Genomic DNA, 20,318 nt, shown 5'->3' with positions numbered 1-20,318 from the left:
GGCAATCAAAGTTACAATCAAATTCCCTCCCTTCTCCCATCTCCCAAGAGAAATCCACAGAAACACAGGCGTGACCTGGTGAAGACAGAGGGACAATGATTCAACAGTTATTTTTAAGAAGAGAGGTTGGATTTAAATTCCCATGCAGTGCTAGGAACTGGGATCATAGAAGCATGGAATGTTGTTGCTAGACATTCCCTCAGAGCTCATCTGTGTCTTCCTTTCATAATCAGATGGGGAAACTGAGGCCCAGAGAAAGGAATGGAGCTTTCAAAATGCTCTTCAGGCCCTCTCCCGCTCATTGTGGAGTCCTGCCTTCTCTGCTGGGTTTCTTAAGCTCCTCCTTCCACTTGGCCTCCAGTAAGTACTAGAAACTCTGTGTCCTAGCCCCAATGGAATTCTCATTAGCAATGATCTGTAATAGACATCGATTTCATTCATTCACTAATTCATTTGAATGAGATTTACTTTGGACTGAGAACTTACTTTGGGCCAGGCCCTGAGTAGTACAATAATTATTTAAGTAAATATCATCTTTTCTACTCATTGAGAAATTTCCTGAGGGCCAGATTAATTTCTGATTAATATTTGTGTTCCTGTATTAGAATGCACACAGTAGGATCTCAATAGGTGGTTGTTGAATGAATAAATGTTCGACAAATGTTTGATGAATGAATGACAAATGGCCGAGGAGTCTCAGGTGACTGTGAGAAATTAAATAGCTTGTGTGTAGTTCTTTTCTCCAGAACACTATTTCCAGCAAGCTATTCTCATTCTTTTTGGTAGAAAACTGCTGCTTGGAGGGAAAGGGTAAGCTAGAGTTTTATCTTCATTAATTTAAATACTCTTTCTGAGTGAAAGCCAAAGATTTAATTGGTTAATGGAGTCAGAGAGCTGGAGAAGAGACTTTTTTTCTTCTAAAGAATAGTAATTCAGAAATATTTTTAGTCCTTGGTTTTAAATTCACTGGACGAAAAGTCTGCAATTTCATCATTAAATCTCTTTGCAGGAGATCAGAGTGCAGTGGCAAGCATGGACTAGGAGCCTAAGGCCAGCCTGCCAGCCTGCTTGCCTACCTTCCTTCCATTTTCCTTTTGCCCCAGCCCTGACTAACCTGCTGTGTGTTGTTGGACAATTTTTTCCCCTCTCTGAGCTTTAGTTTCTTCATATGAGGATAAGGATGTGGGTAAAAGTTTCTCCAGGGATCCATCCAGCTCTAATATTCTAGGAATCTGTGAGTGAGTTTTGGATCGTCTATTCCCTTTTCTGGACAAAAACATCTCATTTTAGTGTCTCAGGGCTGGAAAAGACATCCCATTGACTAAAACAAGGTCTTCTGATTCTTTTCTATGAAATGCACAGAGGTCTAGTGTTTGCCTTGTAGCTGGGATGGAAATTGGATGACATGCTAGCATGAGAGCCCCTTCCAGCATGTGAGGCTGTGCCCTGTTCAGGTTTTATAGAAGCCCCTTGGTATATCCAGAAGTGTTCTGTGGAGCAGGGGAGGAATAGGATGCCCTGTTTTGATGGAATATAATACTGATAAACCCATAAATCTCAGCACTCTAACATGCTTCAGGATTTGAAGTCCTTGCTTTTGACTTCTTCTCCACGTCTCTGATTATACTTAGCAACTTGCCTTTTTCTCAACATGTGGTTCTATGCCTTCACTCCTTTGTACATGCTGTTTCTTCTGTCTGAAACCCTCTCCATTTTCTGCTGGAGAACTTGAAGGCATCCTTCCAGTGTTGGCCTGGGAAGCTTTCTCAGATAGCCTAACGTGGGCTAAGCCTCCCTTCTCTGTGCTCCCACAGTTCTTTCTGCTTACGTCTAAATGCCATGTGAAGGACAGTGAGCCATCATTGCTTACTTATAACCATTCATTTACTTATTCAGTAAACGTTTATTGATTTCCTATGATGTGCCAGGAGCTAGGCTAGGTGGAGGGAATATGTCACTCTGCAGTAGAACATTCTGCCCTCTTGGGGATTATATTCTTGCCATCTCCCTTCTGTGATCCCAGAACTTAGCCCAGTACCTGACACATTGAGGCAAAGTACTTGACACATTGACACAAAGTTTAAGGGCCATTTCCAAGTGTTCTTAGCATAGCAAAGTGTTCTTTTACAGAGAACTCTCAACTTCACACAGCAGGTGGAATAGAGTAAGGCAGAGAAATCCAAATTCTAAACGTGGAAAGAATAAAGTCTATTCTAAGTAAAAAGAGATTAAAATGAGCCAACAAGAGCATAGGCATAGATTTCCATAAACTATTGACTCCCGACGTTTTGGGGAACACTGGATGCCAGGCCGGCAGGATTAGTTGGGGATGAGGAACTGGTACTAGCAGCTGAGGGCCAGGGAATGGGTCTGCTGAGCTGGAAAAGTTGTTTCCCTTTGGCATTTGAAGTGTCAGGCACAGTTACCTTTTCTTAGTGATGGGCTTTGATGAAAAAAGGGAGCAATCTAGGGGCCGAAGCAGAAGTAGGGCAAAGCCAGTGAGAGAGCAGGGAGGCCTCTTTGCAGCTGGAATCCTGAGAGGCTCACTTCCTCCCCTCTTTGTGTGGTCTTCCCAGTTTCCCTGCTCTGCAGTACTTCTGGTGCAAACTTGTCAGACACTTGTGATGATGGGGCCAGTGGGCCATCAGTTCTATCTTGACTTTAAACAACATATAACCAGCTGTCTTCCAGAAAAAAAAAAAAATGAGGCAACAGTTTGAAATATGACTAGACATACCATAGTCACAAACTGTAAAAGGGCGTCAATATGTCGTATAAGGGTAGTCTAGCATAGTAGAAAGAGCTCTGGCTGTGGATTTGAAGGTTCAGCTGTCCTCAGCCATGAAATTTGAAGGTTTGAATATCAGCTAAATTGCTGAAGACATCGAAGAGCCTAGTATAATAGTCACAAGCAAGGCTCTAGTCTCAGACTGTTTAGAGTCTTACTTCCATTTATCTACTGAGTGACCTGGCCAAGTCACTTAACCTATTAGCTCTCAATTATGTGACCTCATGGAATTGTTTTGAAGGTTAAGTGAGCAATTAAGATCGAAACAAGCCCTTAATACAGTGCCTAGAATGTAATAAGCAATCAATAATTTTAGCTTTATTATCAGTATTAGCAGTGAGGTCTTGGACAAGTTATGTAATGCCTCTAAGCCTCAGTGTCCACATCTATAAAATGGGATGGTAATTGCCAATCATCAAACCACCATAAAGGCTGATGGAGAGAGCGCTTGGTGCACAGAAGTTTTCTATTGTTGATAATCCTCCCTGCTTGCTGCGTGAGTAGTTAATTCCTCCTGACTTTAGAAATATTTTAGGAAGCCGATTGTTTCATACTGCAATTCATTCGTCTGAGACTATGCTCCTCCCTTCTTCTACACCAACTCCACCCTGGATAATTCTAGCTTTAAAAAAATCATTCGAACAGTAGCCTGGTATGTGGAGATGATTGTGGTTACATCTGGCTTTGTGTTTAGAATCTGCCAGAGTCCAGAAAGCCCAGATTTGTGGCTCAGTCACCTCCTTCCAGATGTCCAAGAAAGTTGTCATCAGAGAACAAGGAGTAGGGTTACTCGGGAAGTGGGTATCTGCTTCTCTCAGGGGCTCTTCTGAGAACTGGGCAGGGTTCCTGTGAGCCCCACTCACTGTCTGAGACATCCTCCCTGCTCCCAGGGGTGGGGGCAATATTTACAGCTTCAGGCTCAGATTCTAGTTCACTGTGGAGAGAGAGGAAATCCAGCTCCGTCCTGGCCCCTGGTCCCTCCAGCTCCTTGGCTGGAGACCCTACCAGCTTCTGACTGTCGTGGTTTTCCACCACAAAGGAAATGTGATTCATTGCCAGTCCATCTGTTTCGACCTCAATTTTCAATTCCCTTCCTCTGTGTGAGTAATCAGATTAGTTGTCTGTACTTGCAAAGGAAAGATTTCATGCATAGGCAGATGGTAACTCGAAGTTCATGGCTGAGGACAGTTGAACTGTTGGAGTGGTGGGGTGCAGGGACAGCAGACAGCCCCCACCACACAGCAAGAGCTGCCCTGCTTAACCAGACTTTGTATATTGGGGTCAATCAGCAAATCCAATAGCAGAGGCACAGCCCAGAGAACCAGAGAGCTAATGACAGAGAGTCAGACAAGCTATGCAATTATGGGATGCTCAGTGCTAACACAGGCCAAACCTTAATGAGCCACAGTCTCTAGACTCCAAAGCTGAGAAGAGCAGCTCATTATGTGGCGGCACGGTGACCATGGCTAGGAGTGGACTGGCCTGTGGTGGAGCCATGCAAGGTTCACCAGGTCTGGGGCCCTCTCTGGAAAAGCTTGGGGCCTTTTTTGAAACCCAGGAGTCAATTTGATCTTTACCTCTTCTTTACCCTCATATCCTCTCATTCCCCTCCCAGGCCATCCACTGCATCCTATCCCACGTTACTGCCTTCAAGTTCCTGTCCTCTCTTTGTTCTAACCGTCATCTCGCAACAGGTCACCTTCCTCTCTAGTATCTAACACTGCTCTGGTTCATTTTCGCTAACTCTCTGCATAGTTATGTCACTGCCCCGCTCTAAAATGTTTTCATTGGCTCCATACTGCCTTCGGGATTAAATTCAAATTTCTAATTCAGTCAAAGTCTTTGATCTACTGGTTCCTGTCTCTCTCTTTAGGCCCCTTCCTGGCCACTTCCTCATAGGCCCTCAGTGCTTGAGTCCAATGAAACGTCTCGTGGTATTACTATTTTTATGCCTCAAGGCCTTTTCACATTTGTGTGGAAGTCCTTTTGCCCTTGTCATCCTGGCCAATTCCTTTTCTCTAAGAACCAGGGCAAATGTCATTTCCTGTGTGTATACATTCCCAGGCAAAGTCAGACACCCCACCTCCCGTGATCCTAGACTCCCCTGCTCACAGATTTTTGATGGCAGTGTGCTGCTCAGTTGATAAGAGCAAGGATTCTGGACTTGAGACGCTGGGTGTAATAACTCCACAACTTACCTGCCATGTGACCTCTCCTGACAGAAGTAAATGGGGGTAATAATAGTCTCTCTCACGGGGTTGTTGGGAGGACCAAAAGAAATATTATAGATTGGGAGCTTAGAATACTTCCTGGCTCATTGCTGGAACTCAACACATTAGCAACTGTTATAATTATCACCAGACTGAAATCCTGGTGCTTTTTTTGTTTTCTCGATCAGGGTTTTGGCTGAGCTCTGGGATTTTCAACTGGTCAGTTTGTCCTCGGCCACTAGAACAGGTTGATAAGTAAGTGCACAGAGAACATGGGGACATCGGGGTTCCAGGCCCACCCCAGCAGACACTGGCTGTGGGGCTTGGTGGGACAGGCAACCTCTCCAGGCCTCTGCCTCTAGGGGGGCCCTTTGGAGGGTAGCCCAGCTAGTGCAGCATGAAGGATCTTTTGTTCCCGGAGTCTGCTGACAAGTGGGGATAGGTAATCTGTGGTGAGAGCCTGAGGTCTGGCAGGTAGACTGAGAGCATGGTGGAAGAAAGTGGTCCAAGTGGTTGGGGCTGAAGGCTGATGGGGAGTCTTTGCAACCTTGCAGGTAAACTGGCTCTTGGCGGCCCTCTAGTGGTGACTTCTGTACTCTCACCTGCATTTTCCAGAACCACACAGAGGTACCAGGATGGCAACAGACACGTTAGACCTGTGAGTTCTCCTAAACGTACCACTTTGGCCAATGAAGAAAACTCTCCTTAAAGTGATGAAGAGAACAGAATGGAGAATACAAAGCTAAATGCTTTTTAGTCTACACATCAGGTCCCATGTTTCTCCATGAAAGTTTAGGGCAAGCCAAAGCTGAGTTCGTGCATGTGAGAATGCACTTACGATTTTATCTGACGGTACTAACATGCCATTTGGACAGAGCACAGCCTTTTATAAAGCAGTTTGAAGTAGCATTAAGAACATGGGGTCTAGAGTGTGATGGGCTGAGTTCAGAGTCAAACTTAGCGACTTACAAGCTGGGTGATCTCAGATAGTTCACTTAACTTCTCCAAGCTTCAGTTTCCTTGTCTGCAAAAATAAGATAATATGAGGACTCTCCTCAGAGGGTCATTGTGAGAACTAAATGACATAATAAATGTGAAGCCAACCACATGATAGTTGGCACAGGGCCCACCCTCAGTAATGTTAGCAATAATAATTATGGATTTTTATCTCCCTTGACCCTCGCAGCAACCCATTGAGACAGACGGTGCAACAGTACAGATTATTGTTACTCCCATTTGATACATAATTCAGTTTCATAAATATATACTGGGCATCTTCAGTGTATGAGGTTCAGTGCTAGGATGGCATGCAGGGAGGATATGGCAGACACACGCCTTACTTTGCTTATAGTCTAGTGGATAAAACATATTAATCAAGTAGTTAAACATTTGAGACTCATGTCATGATGGGGGAAAGACAGGATGCTACTGACATGTGGGGAACATGGGATATGAGCTCACCTAAGAATCAGAGACACTTCCTTTACGAGAGACATTAGGGTTGAAATTTTAAGGATGCATAAGTGTTAGCAGGTGAAGAGGAGATGGGGAGAGATGGATTAGCATGTGCAAAGTCTGGGAGGCTGGAAGTCACAGCAGAGGGACAAAAGAACTCAGTGTGGCTGGGGAAGTGTTTGGAAATGAGAGGGGGCGCAGGTCAGGGAATGAGGCTCAGAGAGGAGAAGTGTCATGTGCAAGGATGCGCAGCTATTAAGGGGTAGAAGTGGGAGGCCGTAACAGGGTAATAGATGGTGCTTTCTCGTGAGGTGTCCTTACTGTTAATATCATCACACTGGTTCTCATACGTATATTGGCAATGCATATACATATGTATATCCTTTTTAGAGATTAAAAATGAGTCATTCCTGAGTTAATAAAGGCCAGGAAATGTGAGCATTGCCTCCGCTCTCTCTAAGGGCATCTAAAATGCCAGCTTTTGACAGAGTAGAGATGATGAGCTCTGAGTCATTGAGAGGAGGCAGTTGTCAAATGTACACATTGGCTCATTGGACTGGAAACGGTTACCTGGAGCCAAATTCATGTTCCTTGGCTTTCTGAAATAAACAACAGTATACTCTATCAGGGTGCTGGACAGAATGGGGAGGCAGCAAGGGCTTCGGAGGCATATATATATCTGAAATGTAGGATCAACTTTCTTATCATGTTATACTAAACAGTTTAATTCACAGAAAATGTTATGGCACACATATATCTGCGTAGGTTGGAGGTAATGACATGCATAATGAAAACAGGGACTTCTGGGTAACAATCTGAAAACTCTTTCTAGTACTACAGCTTGGAGCAGAGGGTCAGTGCAGGAGATATAGCAGAGAACACAAGACCAAAGAGGGAAAGAGGCCAACCCCAGCATGATAGGCGGATGCAGGAGACATTTTTCAGAGTCCATTGAAGGGAAGAAAGCCTCCTTTCTGGTTCTGGCATTGCGCACGTGGGTCAGCTGCAATTTAGGGACAGGATTTCTGTGAGCTGTCCAACACCATACACTGTGAAGGCTCTATACTTAAAATATGAACTTGGAGCAGTTACAGATGGAGAGATGGAGAACTCTTTGCCCTTTACACAAAAACCCCGATGCACAGAAAGGCTTGTGCCGATGCAGCTCAGTGTGGGATTCAGAAGTGGACCAATAGTAGGGCAATGAAAGCATTGGAAGATTTGAACAAGATCAGAGAAGCAATATTTCCTTTAGTCACAACTGGCTGGAGCTTTACTGGTGGTGCATTAGTGAGGAGGGGTTGGAAGCTAATAACCTAACCTCACTGCAAGTTATTTACAGCTTGTTACATAAATAATTATGTTAAGTTAACTGTTTAGTAAACAGTTTACAATTCACTGCATAGCAGAGGATAAGGCATTCTAAATTAATCTACATGTTGTTTTTACAAAGCCCTGAGTGAGAGAGCCTTCCAGGTAGGATTGTAGAGAGGCGTAGGGGGGATGTGGACCCAGATGACTTCTGGACAAGATTCCTCAGATAACTCCAGAAGGAATTCTTCTGTTTATAGTGTGAAGCTCAGAGTGCTTGCAATGGTTTCCAAGTCCCTTACATCATGTAGCCCGAGTCCCTTCTCTGAGGGTACTTCTCACTAATCTTTCCCTTGCTCCCTCCACTCCAGCCCACTCATCTCTATACTGTTTCTCCAACAAACCAGGCATACACCCACCTCGCACCATCTGTTCTCTCTTCATGGAATGCTCAGTACCCATAATTTATCACGGTCGATTCCTTCACCTCCTTGAAGTGTTTGCTCAACTCTGATGTTCTCGAAGAGCCTTCCTTGACCACTTATTTAAATGGCAGTCACCTCCCTGCCTCTTACATGAAAAGTCTTGTCCCCGTCTATTCTGACTCTACTTTTTAATAGAAATTTTCAGCTTTTATCATATACATACTTTTACATTTATTATATTTATTATTGCCTGCTTTAACTTGCTATAATTTATCTTCCACGGGGGCAGGGATATTTGTTTTTATGTTCACTAATGTATGCCAAGCAGTTGAAACAGTTCTTTGCACATAGTAGGTACTAAGGAAATATTTATTGAAAGAATGAATGAACATTCAGAGTTACACTTGTGAGAGTGTGTAGGCTGCCCACTCTGCATGGATGCTGGGCGTGCAGGGAAGTGTTTGGAATGCAGTTTTTTGGAGGCTCAGTCTATGAGAGAGATTGGCCATCTTCAAAGGGAGAGACAGTGGGCCCGTTAGACTCAACACATCTCGGACTGAACCCATCTTCCTGTCTTCTAGACTCGTTTCTCCTATTCATTCAGCTGCTCAAGTAAAAAATCTGAGTAACCTCCTTGACTACTCCCAGTCATTCATCATCCATATGGATTAACATCCAAGACCTGTTGATTTTATCTTTTTAATGATCTTGAATGATTATTCTCCAACATCTTTGCAACCACCATGAACCTGTAGAGAGAGGCAGGGTTCAGGAAAGCTGTTCTAGGTTCATAGAGCTCCATGATCTTTTGTTTTTCTGTGTTTCTGGGTTCAAAAATCTGGTGCTTTGCATTCTGAGAGTTCCTGGCTCGGCTTCTGCCCCTCACATTGATCTCAACATCCTTTGTCTCTGTTGTCCCTGTCCTGCCTAATTCTGCTTCTACTTCCAGAAGTTTCTTCCCAGTGTGGCACTTCGTTGTAGATTCCTGTTGGATCAGCTTTGAGAGTTCATAGCAGATGCCTTGCACTTGCCTGATATTGGAGAGATGATTCCTAGATTCGGCTGTTATTCTCAGCGTGTCCTACTGTGCTTTCCAATAAATACCCAGTGGCTACTTTGGGGTTCTACTTTCTCATATTCATCCGAGGCCACCTTATTGCTTCCTTCTTCTTCCTCTCATGCAGATGATCCCGAGCAGGTCTTGTAGCTGTGGGTGGCTCATCCCCACCTGCTTGTATTTTGAGATTTGTGGGGGGATATTTTATCATCTAGTTTTGTTGTAAATATTATCCATGGGTTTCGGTTTTGTTATCTAATTGCTCTGTCAATTTTTATGTGGGGATTCGGAGAGATTGAAAAACTATGCTGCCACCGCTGCCATCTTTATAGACTTTTATTTCTCTTAATTTAAGTAACTAGGTTCTGATAATACAACTTCTTTCATTAAAACTGCTCCCTAATAATAACTAACACATATAACATTGCCTGTCAGGGATTATTCTAAGCAAATATATATATTCGTAAGGGAAGTGATGACTGTAACAGCCTGAGGCGTCTAGTGGAGTCCAGACAGCATGATGTTGCCCAGAAGGAAAGGCAGCCACGCCAGGTGGAACCGGCAGGACCTGTGAACTAGAGTAGCAGCCAGTGTAAGGGTGCTAAAGGAAGAAAGGATGACAGAATCATCCACTCATCCAATGCCACCTTGTGGTTGACAACTAGTCTTTTCGTGAGGAATATACAGGAGATGAACTCTGGGGACTCCTAGAAATACTTGGGACTCATGGTGCATCATGTTGGAATGAGAGTGAAGTTAGGTTACATTTGTTTATGTCTGTCTCTCCTCTTCGACCATGTGAGCTTCCTAAGGACAGGCGGGGACCACCAGTACAAGGCCTGACACATGATCAGCATCAAATGCGTTTTATTAAATCAGGTTGACCGGGGACTGCCTAAGAGACACTGCTTAATGTTTTAAACCTTATTGAACTGGTTGAGAATATTTTATGTTTGTCACTGGCACCATGTGTGGACACACACTTCCCCGAGGAGCTCAGATCTCCCTTCAACCATTTTCCCAAGGTTTGAGTCTATATACCCACACCTCACCAGAAAACTATTTACCTGTAAGTTCTGAGAACTGGGATAGTGGTTGCTAAGGGTCTAAGCTCTACCTAACCAGAACATTGCTTTAGTAGAATATAGGAATGCTGGCAAAATGACTTGTTCAAAAGGTCTCTCTGGTTCTAGTGGTAACAGTGTCAAGTAATTCTTTTTAAAGCAACAAAAAAATTTTATTATCATGTGTTTTACCCAACTCTCAAACTTTTACCACAGTGCAGGGAACTTACCTATACTTTGCCTGACATCACAGCCAAAGACAGAATTTGTATTTCCTGAAATGTAGTCCCAAAATGGAGGAGAGGGTGAGTTCAGGGAGTTCCTAGGTACCAGGCCAGGGTACTCATGCTTATCTTGAGTAACACCCTGCAAATTCAGAAAATATTTTTAGCTGGTGTGGCAAGGCTTATAATCCATGTTTCCCGGGCAGTCTCTGTTTCGCGTGATTCAATTAAATATTTATTGATACCTACTATGTGTCAGACTCTGTGCTGAGTGCTGGTGATGCTGAAATAAATCAGATTGTGCCTGCCTTTGAGGCTATCTCAAAGTCTGGTGGAAGAGAGACAGGTAGAGAAACTGTATAGTGTGGTCAGTAGGTATACGGTCTTCGGAATCAGGCTGCTTTCAGGAAGTTCAGGTTCTCTTAAGTCATGTAAAGCTTCTGCACCTTTGTATTTTCACCTGTAAAATGAAGACAATAACGGTGTGCATTTAATCATGCTATTGTGACAATAAAATAATGCATGATAAGTGCACAATCCTTGGGGCACTGTAAGAGTTCAGTAAATATTAGTTATTGTTATTGATGGCTTTTATCTACTTTCCATTTTCCTGAGACTTCAAAACTGCTTTTTATCCTTCTCTCTCTCTCTCTCTCTCTCTCTCTCTCTCTAAACACAATTAATATCTTAATAGTTTAGTTGTAACTTGGGCAGCTTGGGAGAAGTTAGGCTGGGTGGGAGGTATATCCATGCCTTGAATAGTCAACCCATCTTGCCCTCCACCTCCTGGTAGGCCAGAAGCCCCTGATGTCCTCCCTTGTCTTGGTCAGAGTTGGCCTTGGACCTAAGTGGGATGTGCCTGAGTGACAGAAGCTGAGGACTAGCCACTGAGTGGGGTTAAGAGGAGGCAGAGATCCATGACTTCACTTATCTGCTTGATTTATTCTTCTCAGTGTGTTTGGCTGTTGCCTGGGGGGAAGGAGGAGGTATCTGTTTAAAGGAGCTCTAGAAATAGAAGTTATTTTAAGCTCATTCTTAAAGAAAACCATATTCTTCTTTCCCCACAGGCACCCCTTGTCCATCCTTATTTCTGAGGCTGTCACTCTGGAAGAGGCTCCTGTTGCTGGACAGTTGGGAGTGGGTGTGGCCTGAAAGCAGTAATTACTTCTCCAAGGGTAGGGGTCCTGCCCTGCCCTCCACAGCAGAGCTTTAGGCAGAGTCAGGAGTTTATAGCTTCCCTTCATCTTTTGTTGCTCATAAGCAGCCCTGAAGTTCTTGCTTGGGAAAATGGTCCTTCCTGCTTCCCTTTGTGAGGCAGCTTCATCTTGCTCTCTGTTCCTCTATTTTTTTTTTTTTTTTTTGAAGGGTGGGCAGAGTGAGAAGCAGTAAAGCATGAAAGTTAAGAGTAGACTCAAGTCAGAGAAACCAGGGTTCCAGTCTCAGTGCTACTACTTTCTACCCGGTGATTTTACTTCTCTGCGTCTCAGGTTCCTCACCTGTAAAATGGGAATAACACTAAGATGTAACTTAGACAATTGTTCTGAGGAGTAAATCAAGTAATTCTTGTGAAGCTCTAAGCACAGTGCTCAACACATGGAGTGTGCTTAATAAATGCGAGCCACTATTATGGTTATTATTATAGGTGCTTAACTGTCACATGTGGGGAAGGGCAGCAGAGAGAACATTTTTGAGCGTTTCCTTTTTGCCATGCAATGTCCTACCTAGGCCCTTTACATTCACCATTTAATTTAAAAGGGGGTCAAATATGTGGTGACAGAAAGAAATCTAACGATGGGAGGTGAACACAGTGTAAATATATATGCCTTACTGTTAAAGTGTACCGCTGAAACTTATTGGATTTCATTAACCAATGTCACCATAAAAACAAACAAACAAACAACAACAACAAAATGCTTACAGCTGGGTTTTATTTTAAATTGGTGATTTATAGTCAATAAATATTTTCATTACAAGAAAATAATAATTTAATTCTTCCATTAACCTGGTATGGAAGGTTTTATTGTTATCTCTATTTTATAGATGGACAGTCGAGCCCGAGAGAGGCTAAGAAACTTACTCAAAAGACTAATGTATATTGTCAAAAGTCAGGATGCTGGTTGTCCTGGTTGGGGAGCACCATCAGGGGGCACAGGGAGACTTCTGGGGTGCCAGTACTATTCTGCTTCTTTATCTGGCTCCTGGATACATGGATGTGTTGATTTTATGAAAACTCATTGAACTGCAACTCGATTTCATGACTTGTTCACTTTTATGTACATACATTTTTTCAATGAAAATTTCAGAAACAGGAAAAAATAAATAGTAGCAGCAGCCTGCCCTTGGTCACACAGATTACGGGAAGCAGAGCTAGCTCTTTCTACCCGCTCATGCTGATGTGAGGCCTTGGCCTGCAGATGCGCATCTTATGCCCCAGGCCCTTACACAATAGGCTGGCTATTCCGTCTCAAGGAAGCTCTGCATCAAGCCCTGTTCAGGCAACTAAGGAGGAAGCAAGATCAGTCTGAGGGCCTGACTCTGCCAGAGGGAGGCCTCTCTGAGGCAGCCAAGCAAGAGGCTCGCTTAGGATTCAGCCACTGGTGGGCTCAAGGGCAGATGATGGGGCCTACTGGAAGACGAAGCTAGCTAGGCTTGCTGTGTTTCTTTTCTCCGAGAGAACAACTTCTATCCCCTAGCCCAACTGGGAACCCCTTTTCTTCCACTTCCAGGTTCTTTGAAGAAGCTTCAACTCTTGGCCTCTTAGCCTGATTCCACCTACCCATCCAGTGGGGCTTGGATTTCCTAGGTCTACCTTCTGCAGGGCACATGACACAAAGCCAGAGAGACAGCCAGACTCAGCCTGTGCTTCTCGTAGGGGAAGAAGCAAGGGAGGTGAAATGTTTTCTCAGCGAGATGGGATAAAGAATCCTCAGGCCTGTCATCTAGACTCTTCCTTCCTCCCCAAACCCTGTATTTTTTTAAAGGAATTTTTAAATTTTAAAATAATTTTAGATTTGTAGAAAGTTGCAAAGATAGTACAGGGTATTCCCACACACCCCCTAGCAAGTTCCCCCATCGTCACGTCTTACACAAGCAAGTACATTTGTCACAACTAAGGAACCAGCACTGGGCCTTTACTGTTAACAAAATGCCAGAATTTAGTCACATTCCACTAGAGCTTCCACGAACGTCCTTTTGTCTTTCAGGATTCCATCCTGGAGATCCTATTACACTTATTATCATGTCTCCTTCATCTTCTCTGTCTTCCTTGTTTTTGATGACCCTGACAGTTTTGAGGAGTACTGGTCAGGTATTTTGTAAAATGTCCCTCGGTTTGGGTCACTGATGTCTTTCACATGATGAGAATGAGGTCATGTATTCTGGGGAAGAACGCCACAAGGCGAAACGTCCTTCTCATCATATCATATCAGGGGTACGTGCTGTCAACACGGCTTATCAAGTGGTGAGGTTCACTTTGATCACTTGGTTAAGGTGACGTTTGCAGTTTCTTTACTGCAAAGTTACTTTTTTCTCTACTTTCTATACTCTTTTCTTTGGAATTGAGTCACTAAGTACAGCCCATGCTCAAGCACCATCTCATTGGTTTTTAATCTTCGAGTATATCTGATGCAAGACCCATAAACACACACACTCATCAGAGTATTTGCACAGGTAGAGATACATAAACTCACACGAGACATACAGATAATAGAAACAGATACCCAGATGAGTTCATATCTACAAACAGACATGTATAAGCAGGCACAAATTCTGGAGAAATCAATAGTTTTGTCATCCCATTTCTCTTACCAGCAGAGTAATAAATCAGTTAGGATTTTAATTAACACAGTGTCTGAAATCCCACTTTTTTTTCTAATTTTTAAAGATCTTAAAGAGCAAGAACTGGGGGTGGAGGGAGTGACGAAAATGTGAGTTTGGGATCTAAGCAGGACTCTGGTGGCTCTGGCTCCCTTTTGCTCCCTTCCTGGCACTTCCATGACACTTCCCATCCTGTTCAGAAGTAGCGGGCTGTGACCGTCTCCCTGAGGGTCCTAGAGCTCTTCCCCAGGGAGACGTGCTGAGAACCGCCCCCAGCACCACGGTTTGCTTTGCGCCAGGCGCTGCGCTCTAGTGGTCTTTCACCCCTGCGACCTTTGTCTCCTTGCCCTGTCGCCCTGCAATAGTGTCTCAGAACTTTCGGCATAAGTGCTCAACCTCGACTCTGGTATTCAAAGCTTCTCAAGATCAGGGTCCTGGGCCACCTTTCCTGCCTTCCCTCTCACCACTCCCTCTTTTCCAGAATGTATAATTCCAGCCCAACTGAACTCATTGTCCCACTGTCTGCCCTGCTCTGGAATATGCTCCCATTGTCCTTACATGTGCAAACCCTACCCAGCTCTGATCTCCAGCTGGTAAGGACAGCTTCCTTCTTTGAATTCGCAGAAAACCTTTTCTCTAAGGGATGGCGCTGACTCAACTCTGCTCAGTTATCTGTATACTTGGGTTTTAGAAATGGTTCTTTTCATTACCAGCAATAGAAATTAACCCTCGGACTTATTCTCCAGTCCCTAACTGAAGTTGCCATCATGAACATGTCCCATATTCAACAACTTCAGTCTCTGCAACTCTGGCTCTAAGTTTCACAATTTAGGGAGAGGGAATTGGATTAGTGCAGCTTGGTTCAGGAGCCCACCCGAAGATCAACTGCCAATTATTGCTGGGGACATTTTCACAGCACAGACATGACCGCTGAGGGACTATTCCTATGTTTGGGAGGAGAAACCTTTCCCAAACAGAAGAGAAAAGCTGAAGCCCAGGAGGCAGTTAAATGTAACTTGTCTTTGCTATCAACAGAAGAAGGAGGAAGGATGCTGGGATGCCAAAAGCCACAGATGTCCGCTACAAAGTGTTTATGGAATGAAAGACTCAGTGAGTGAGTGACTGGTTCATTTGTTGACTTTTAAAAGACCCTAGATCAGTTTGCCTCCCAGTTCTCTATCTCTGGAACATGCTGATCATATAGTTTTCTATCTTCTACTTCTGCTTTCCAATCGTGTTCGTCTTGGGGCACTCTCTGGGTAGCCTGAGTGATAGAAACATATGGAGTCTTCTGCAGAGGTATAGCACTAAATACCCGTCACTCATTCATTGGTGTACATTTACTGAGTATATGTTAGGCACTGGCAATAAACCAGATATGAGGGACTGTCCCTTCACAGGACTTGGAGAGTTCAAACGAACATACCGATTACACTAGAAAGTTATTAGTGCTCTAATGGAGGATGCACAAAGAGGTACAGGGACCTTGGGGAGCAGCTGATGATCTCCGGCTGAGGCTTTTCAGAGGAAGTAACATTAGAGGCAGGTCTTGCAAGGTGCGTAGGAGCTATCCAGGTAGAGAAGAAAGAAAAGGGATTCCTGTCTGAAAGAACTGTCTGTGCAAGGCCACAAGGGACTGTAAAATAGAGTTATACGTTTGGGAAATAGAAAGGTTAAGTGTGCCTGGAGTGTAGCACATGTTTATGGCAGGATGCTAAGAGCTGAGGCCGGGAGCTGGAAAAGGGACAAGTGTGGGAAGGGAGACTTGGGCCAGATCTTGGAAGCCCACCTATCCAAGCCTCAGGAATTTTGACTTGTGCAGGAGGCAGTGGTGCAGAGGAGCACTGGGGACTCACACCAGAAAGTAACTATGCATATGTGTGTGTGCGTGTGTTTGTGCACGTGCGTATGCTATATCATGGGGGAAATGGGAAGCACTGCTGCTTTGGGGAGCCATTAAGGCAACAGCTATTAAATTATAATTCTACTCCTAGGGATCCATGCCACAGAATGGAGGATCGAGAGAGTGATAATAAGACATAGAAGAGTGGAAATTGTGTACAATCAAAGAGTATGTGATACAATCCCACTTATATAAGGTTAAATTTGAATTCTTAAAGATGTAATGGGCAGCAGGGTGCTGTGGTTTCAGGTGACTTTGTCTGCTTCTTCGTCTCTCTGTCTTTCTCTGTCTCTCTCCCTGCCCCCACCCATATATACATACACGCACACACACATGCATGCATATATATGTGTATATATATATATATATATATATACACACACACACACATATATGTATATATATAATTTTTTTTTACAAAATATAATAGCTATTTTCATAAAGGGAGAGGGAAAAAGGTCATTGGTGAGTTTTTGTTTTTAATAATTTAAAAGGCAATTTGCTATAAGAAACCATGTGTACACTTTTCCTGGTTAAATATTATAAGCTTTGAGGTTAAAAATTACATTTAAAAGCCTAATAGTCAAGCGGTTGTATTGTTCAGAAAGCCCTGCTCTCTCTCAATAAATAACAGTAAATGTGAAGACATGATCTTAACCATTACAATTGGAGCAAGCCTTTATAACTTCAGTTCTACCTGATACATTTGCTCCACCTAGCCGGCCTCATCAGTGCCCTTTGTGTGCTGTCTTGACTCAGAATAAAAGCCAAGTCCTGACCTTGTCCTGCACAGCCTTCCAGGTTCTGCCCCCACCTGCTGCCCTCCACTGCTCTCGCTGCATGTCTCCCATCCTTCTCTCTGCCTGCTTGACTCTGGCATCTTTGCTCTTCCTCACTCATCTCAGAGATGCTGGTGCCCCAGAGCCTTTGTTCTTGCTATTCTCTCTTCCTGAAACAGTTTGCCCCAGATATGCACATGGTTTGCTCCCTCATGCCCCTCGAGTCTTTAACTCGATAAAGATCTCGGGATCAAATCTATAGTCTTACACTATTGTACTAAATAATTTTGTTCCATTACAAAAGCAACATATATGCTCCCTATAGAAATTTGGAAATTAGAAAAAAAGTTGAAAAAATAATAAAGTCTTTCGTTTCACCACCTATAAAAGAAACACTAACATTTTAATCTTTCTTTTAAATACTGTTCTAGCCACAGCTTTTTGACATAATAGTAATAATTGTGTGTTTACATTTTTGCATACCGCTTTCCCCACTTTATTAGCGCACACATTTTTCTTTGCTATAAACTTTTAGAAACCCTTATTTTAAACAAATGCACACTATATAACCAAGTAGCTGTTAAGTATTAGCTTACTTAACAGAACTAATATTTCACATTTGTGCTGTATCTAGTTCCTTTTTATTGTAAAGATCATGTGCTATTTTGTAGACTTATTGTAGCCTGTTATTTGTCTTGTCATCTGCTCCCAAAACTTCTGCACCTTAGTCTTATTACCTGTAAAATAAACACAATAAGAAGTAAGAGGATTAAGGTAAGTGAAAGCAAGAAACAGTGATGAGCATATAGTAGCTGTTCAGTAAACATCAGGTGGCTTGGAACTGAAACCTTTGGCAGTTGTGGAGTATTGGTAGCCATCATGGCACTGTTCTCTGGCTTCAGGCTGCACCTGATGCAGGTGGACTCGGTCCAGCGCTGGATGGAAGACCTGAAGCTTATGACCGAGTGCGAGTGCATGTGTGTCCTGCAGGCGAAGCCCATCAGCCTGGAGGAGGATGCACAAGGTGACCTCATCCTGGCGGGCGGCCCTGGCCCTGGAGACCCCCTGCAGCTTCTGCTCAAGCGAGGCTGGGTCATCAGCACCGAGCTACGCAGGATTGGGCAGAAGCTGGCCCAGGACCGCTGGGCACGCGTCCACAGCATGAGCGTGCGTCTGACCTGCCACGCCCGCTCCATGGTCAGCGAGTACAGTGCTGTCAGCAGGAGCTCCTCCCAGGAGATGGACCAGGTTAGTTGCCCTGGGATAGGTGTTGGTGGGCACTTGCAATGGGGTTGACTTCTAGAAGAATGGGTCTGAGTCGTGTGGCATCTGAGCTCTTCCTGCCCCAGGGACTTTTTTCTTCTTCCAATAAAACAAGGAAGACAGAAAGGCCCTTTGCAGAGTATGTTCTCTGTGCTAAGATTTGTGCTAGCTTTTTTATGCACATCTCATTTACCCTGCATAACCCCTGAAGCAGACAGAACTATGAGAGGCTCTGCAATGGTTACGTATACCTACTTTCATGCCAGACTGCCTAGATTCAAATGTCAGCTCTGCTGTGTGACCTTGGCAAGTTGTTTAACTTCTCTGTGCTCCTAATGAGTATAATAATAGTATTTATTTTATAGATCTGTTGTTAGGACTAAGTAAGTTATTACATGTAAAACATTAAAAACAGTTGAATTAACATATTAGCTACTATTATTGTCCTCACTTTATAGACAAGGGAACAGAAACTCAGAGAGCTTAATAGCTTGCCCAAAGTTATATAGTAAATGGTGTAAGCATCATTCAACTGAAGCCTTTCTGATTATAAAGCCCATGACTTTGAATCTTCTTCTCCAAGCCCAAGTGAACCATTGAAAATCTCTCTTATTATTTCTCTTTCCTTTGGCATTTACTTTCCACCTTAGTGCTTTACCGTTTTCCTCGCTCTACTTTGCAGACAGTAAACTTCGATTCATGCTTTGAAGCCCAGTTCAAATGCCCCTTCCTCTCTGAGCTTCCCAGATTCCCTGGCATAACTAATTGCTCAGTTTTCTTTTTTTCGAGCTCCCAAAGCAGCTGTTGATGATTTCTTTTGCCACCCATATTACGCTGTGTTATAGTTTATGTGCCTGTTTCCCAAATCAGATCATTTGATTCTTCATCTTTATGCCCCAGAAGGTCCAGTCAGCAGTTGGTCCTCAACCACTGCTTACTGAATTGAATAAAATTGACCTATTTTTCTACAGATTGAGAAGCTGCTAATGGAGAAATGCTCAGAGCTCTCAGCAGTCACGGAGAGGTAAATCTGGACAATGGGTAAATTGGGACAGGGTCTGGCAGCTTAGGCAGGGGGAGGGGCTGGTGTCTGCTCTCAAGGAAGAGCGGGAGTGGGGGCGGTGCTGGAGGTGGTCTGGGAGTTTCCTTTTGCTGACTTTTATCAGCAACCTTGAAAGACTTCCTTGGGATTTTCTGCCCCATTTCCAGGCCCTAGGGAGAATGTAAAAGGCTGACGAGAGGCCTAGGCATAGGAAGAAAGGATTCTTGAGTGCTGGTAATAAGGACAAGGTTTCCCACAGCTTTGGGAGGCCCCTCTGATCCCCAAAGTCAAGGCAAGGTGAAAGCAGACACTCATACCCTCATACCCACATACACATAGACAAGGATTCCACAGACACTCACTTGCTCATGCACAGATACATAAACACACACTCATGCAATCACAGAAATACACTCACACCCTCTTCTCTGAATCTCATACACATATACATACATCGTTTACACTCAGACACTTAACACACTCAATCTCGCATGTACACACACCTAGTTATATGTTGACACTCTCGCTCACCCTTTCCAGCCCCCATGCCTGGGAAGGAAACTCTGGAACTTGGCATCCCTTAGGGTCTCTGGCCTTTGGCCTTTCAGTGTAGAAAGTCCTCAGGCCATAGGGGTAAATTTGAGCCTGATCCCCAGCTGTTTTTCCTGTCTGGGGAGAAAATCCTTCTCCTTTTTGAACACTGTAGGCAGCCACCCCTTAAAGGGAATTGCCGTACACCTTTAGAGTGAGCACCGGCATACCTGGCACTCCAGCACCCTTCCTCTGCAGCACCTAGCTCCCCTCCCCCACTCCTAGACCCTGGCCGTGATGATGGCAGGTTCTCCCAAGGTGAAGCCCAGAGGTAAGATTCGGCTGCTTTCTGATGGCCTTTCTTCCTGGCGACATGTACTGTTAGCTTCCATCTCAGGCCAGCGTGTATCTGAATGCTAGGAGGCCATCGGATGAGCCAGCTATGAACTA

At 44.0% G+C, this 20,318-nt stretch overlaps 1 protein-coding gene across 2 annotated transcripts in view; it reads left to right on the top strand.

The window, feature by feature from the left end:
- Positions 1 to 20,318, top strand: part of INSC (INSC spindle orientation adaptor protein) — an 86,268-nt gene that overhangs the window by 6,425 nt on the left and 59,525 nt on the right. For both annotated transcript variants that reach the window (XM_039851495.1, XM_039851494.1), the window contains exons 2-3: positions 17,935 to 18,280; positions 19,267 to 19,319. In XM_039851495.1, coding sequence (XP_039707429.1) covers positions 17,935 to 18,280; positions 19,267 to 19,319 — 399 coding nt within the window. The remainder of the gene's footprint in view (positions 1 to 17,934; positions 18,281 to 19,266; positions 19,320 to 20,318) is intronic.

The sequence above is a fragment of the Pteropus medius genome, unplaced genomic scaffold, assembly GCF_902729225.1.
Source record: "Pteropus medius unplaced genomic scaffold, Ma_sr-lr_union100, whole genome shotgun sequence".
NCBI classification, from domain to species: domain Eukaryota; kingdom Metazoa; phylum Chordata; class Mammalia; order Chiroptera; family Pteropodidae; genus Pteropus; species Pteropus medius.
The sequence above is the reverse complement of the archived record's forward strand: the minus strand, read 5'-3'. Positions and strand labels throughout refer to the sequence as shown.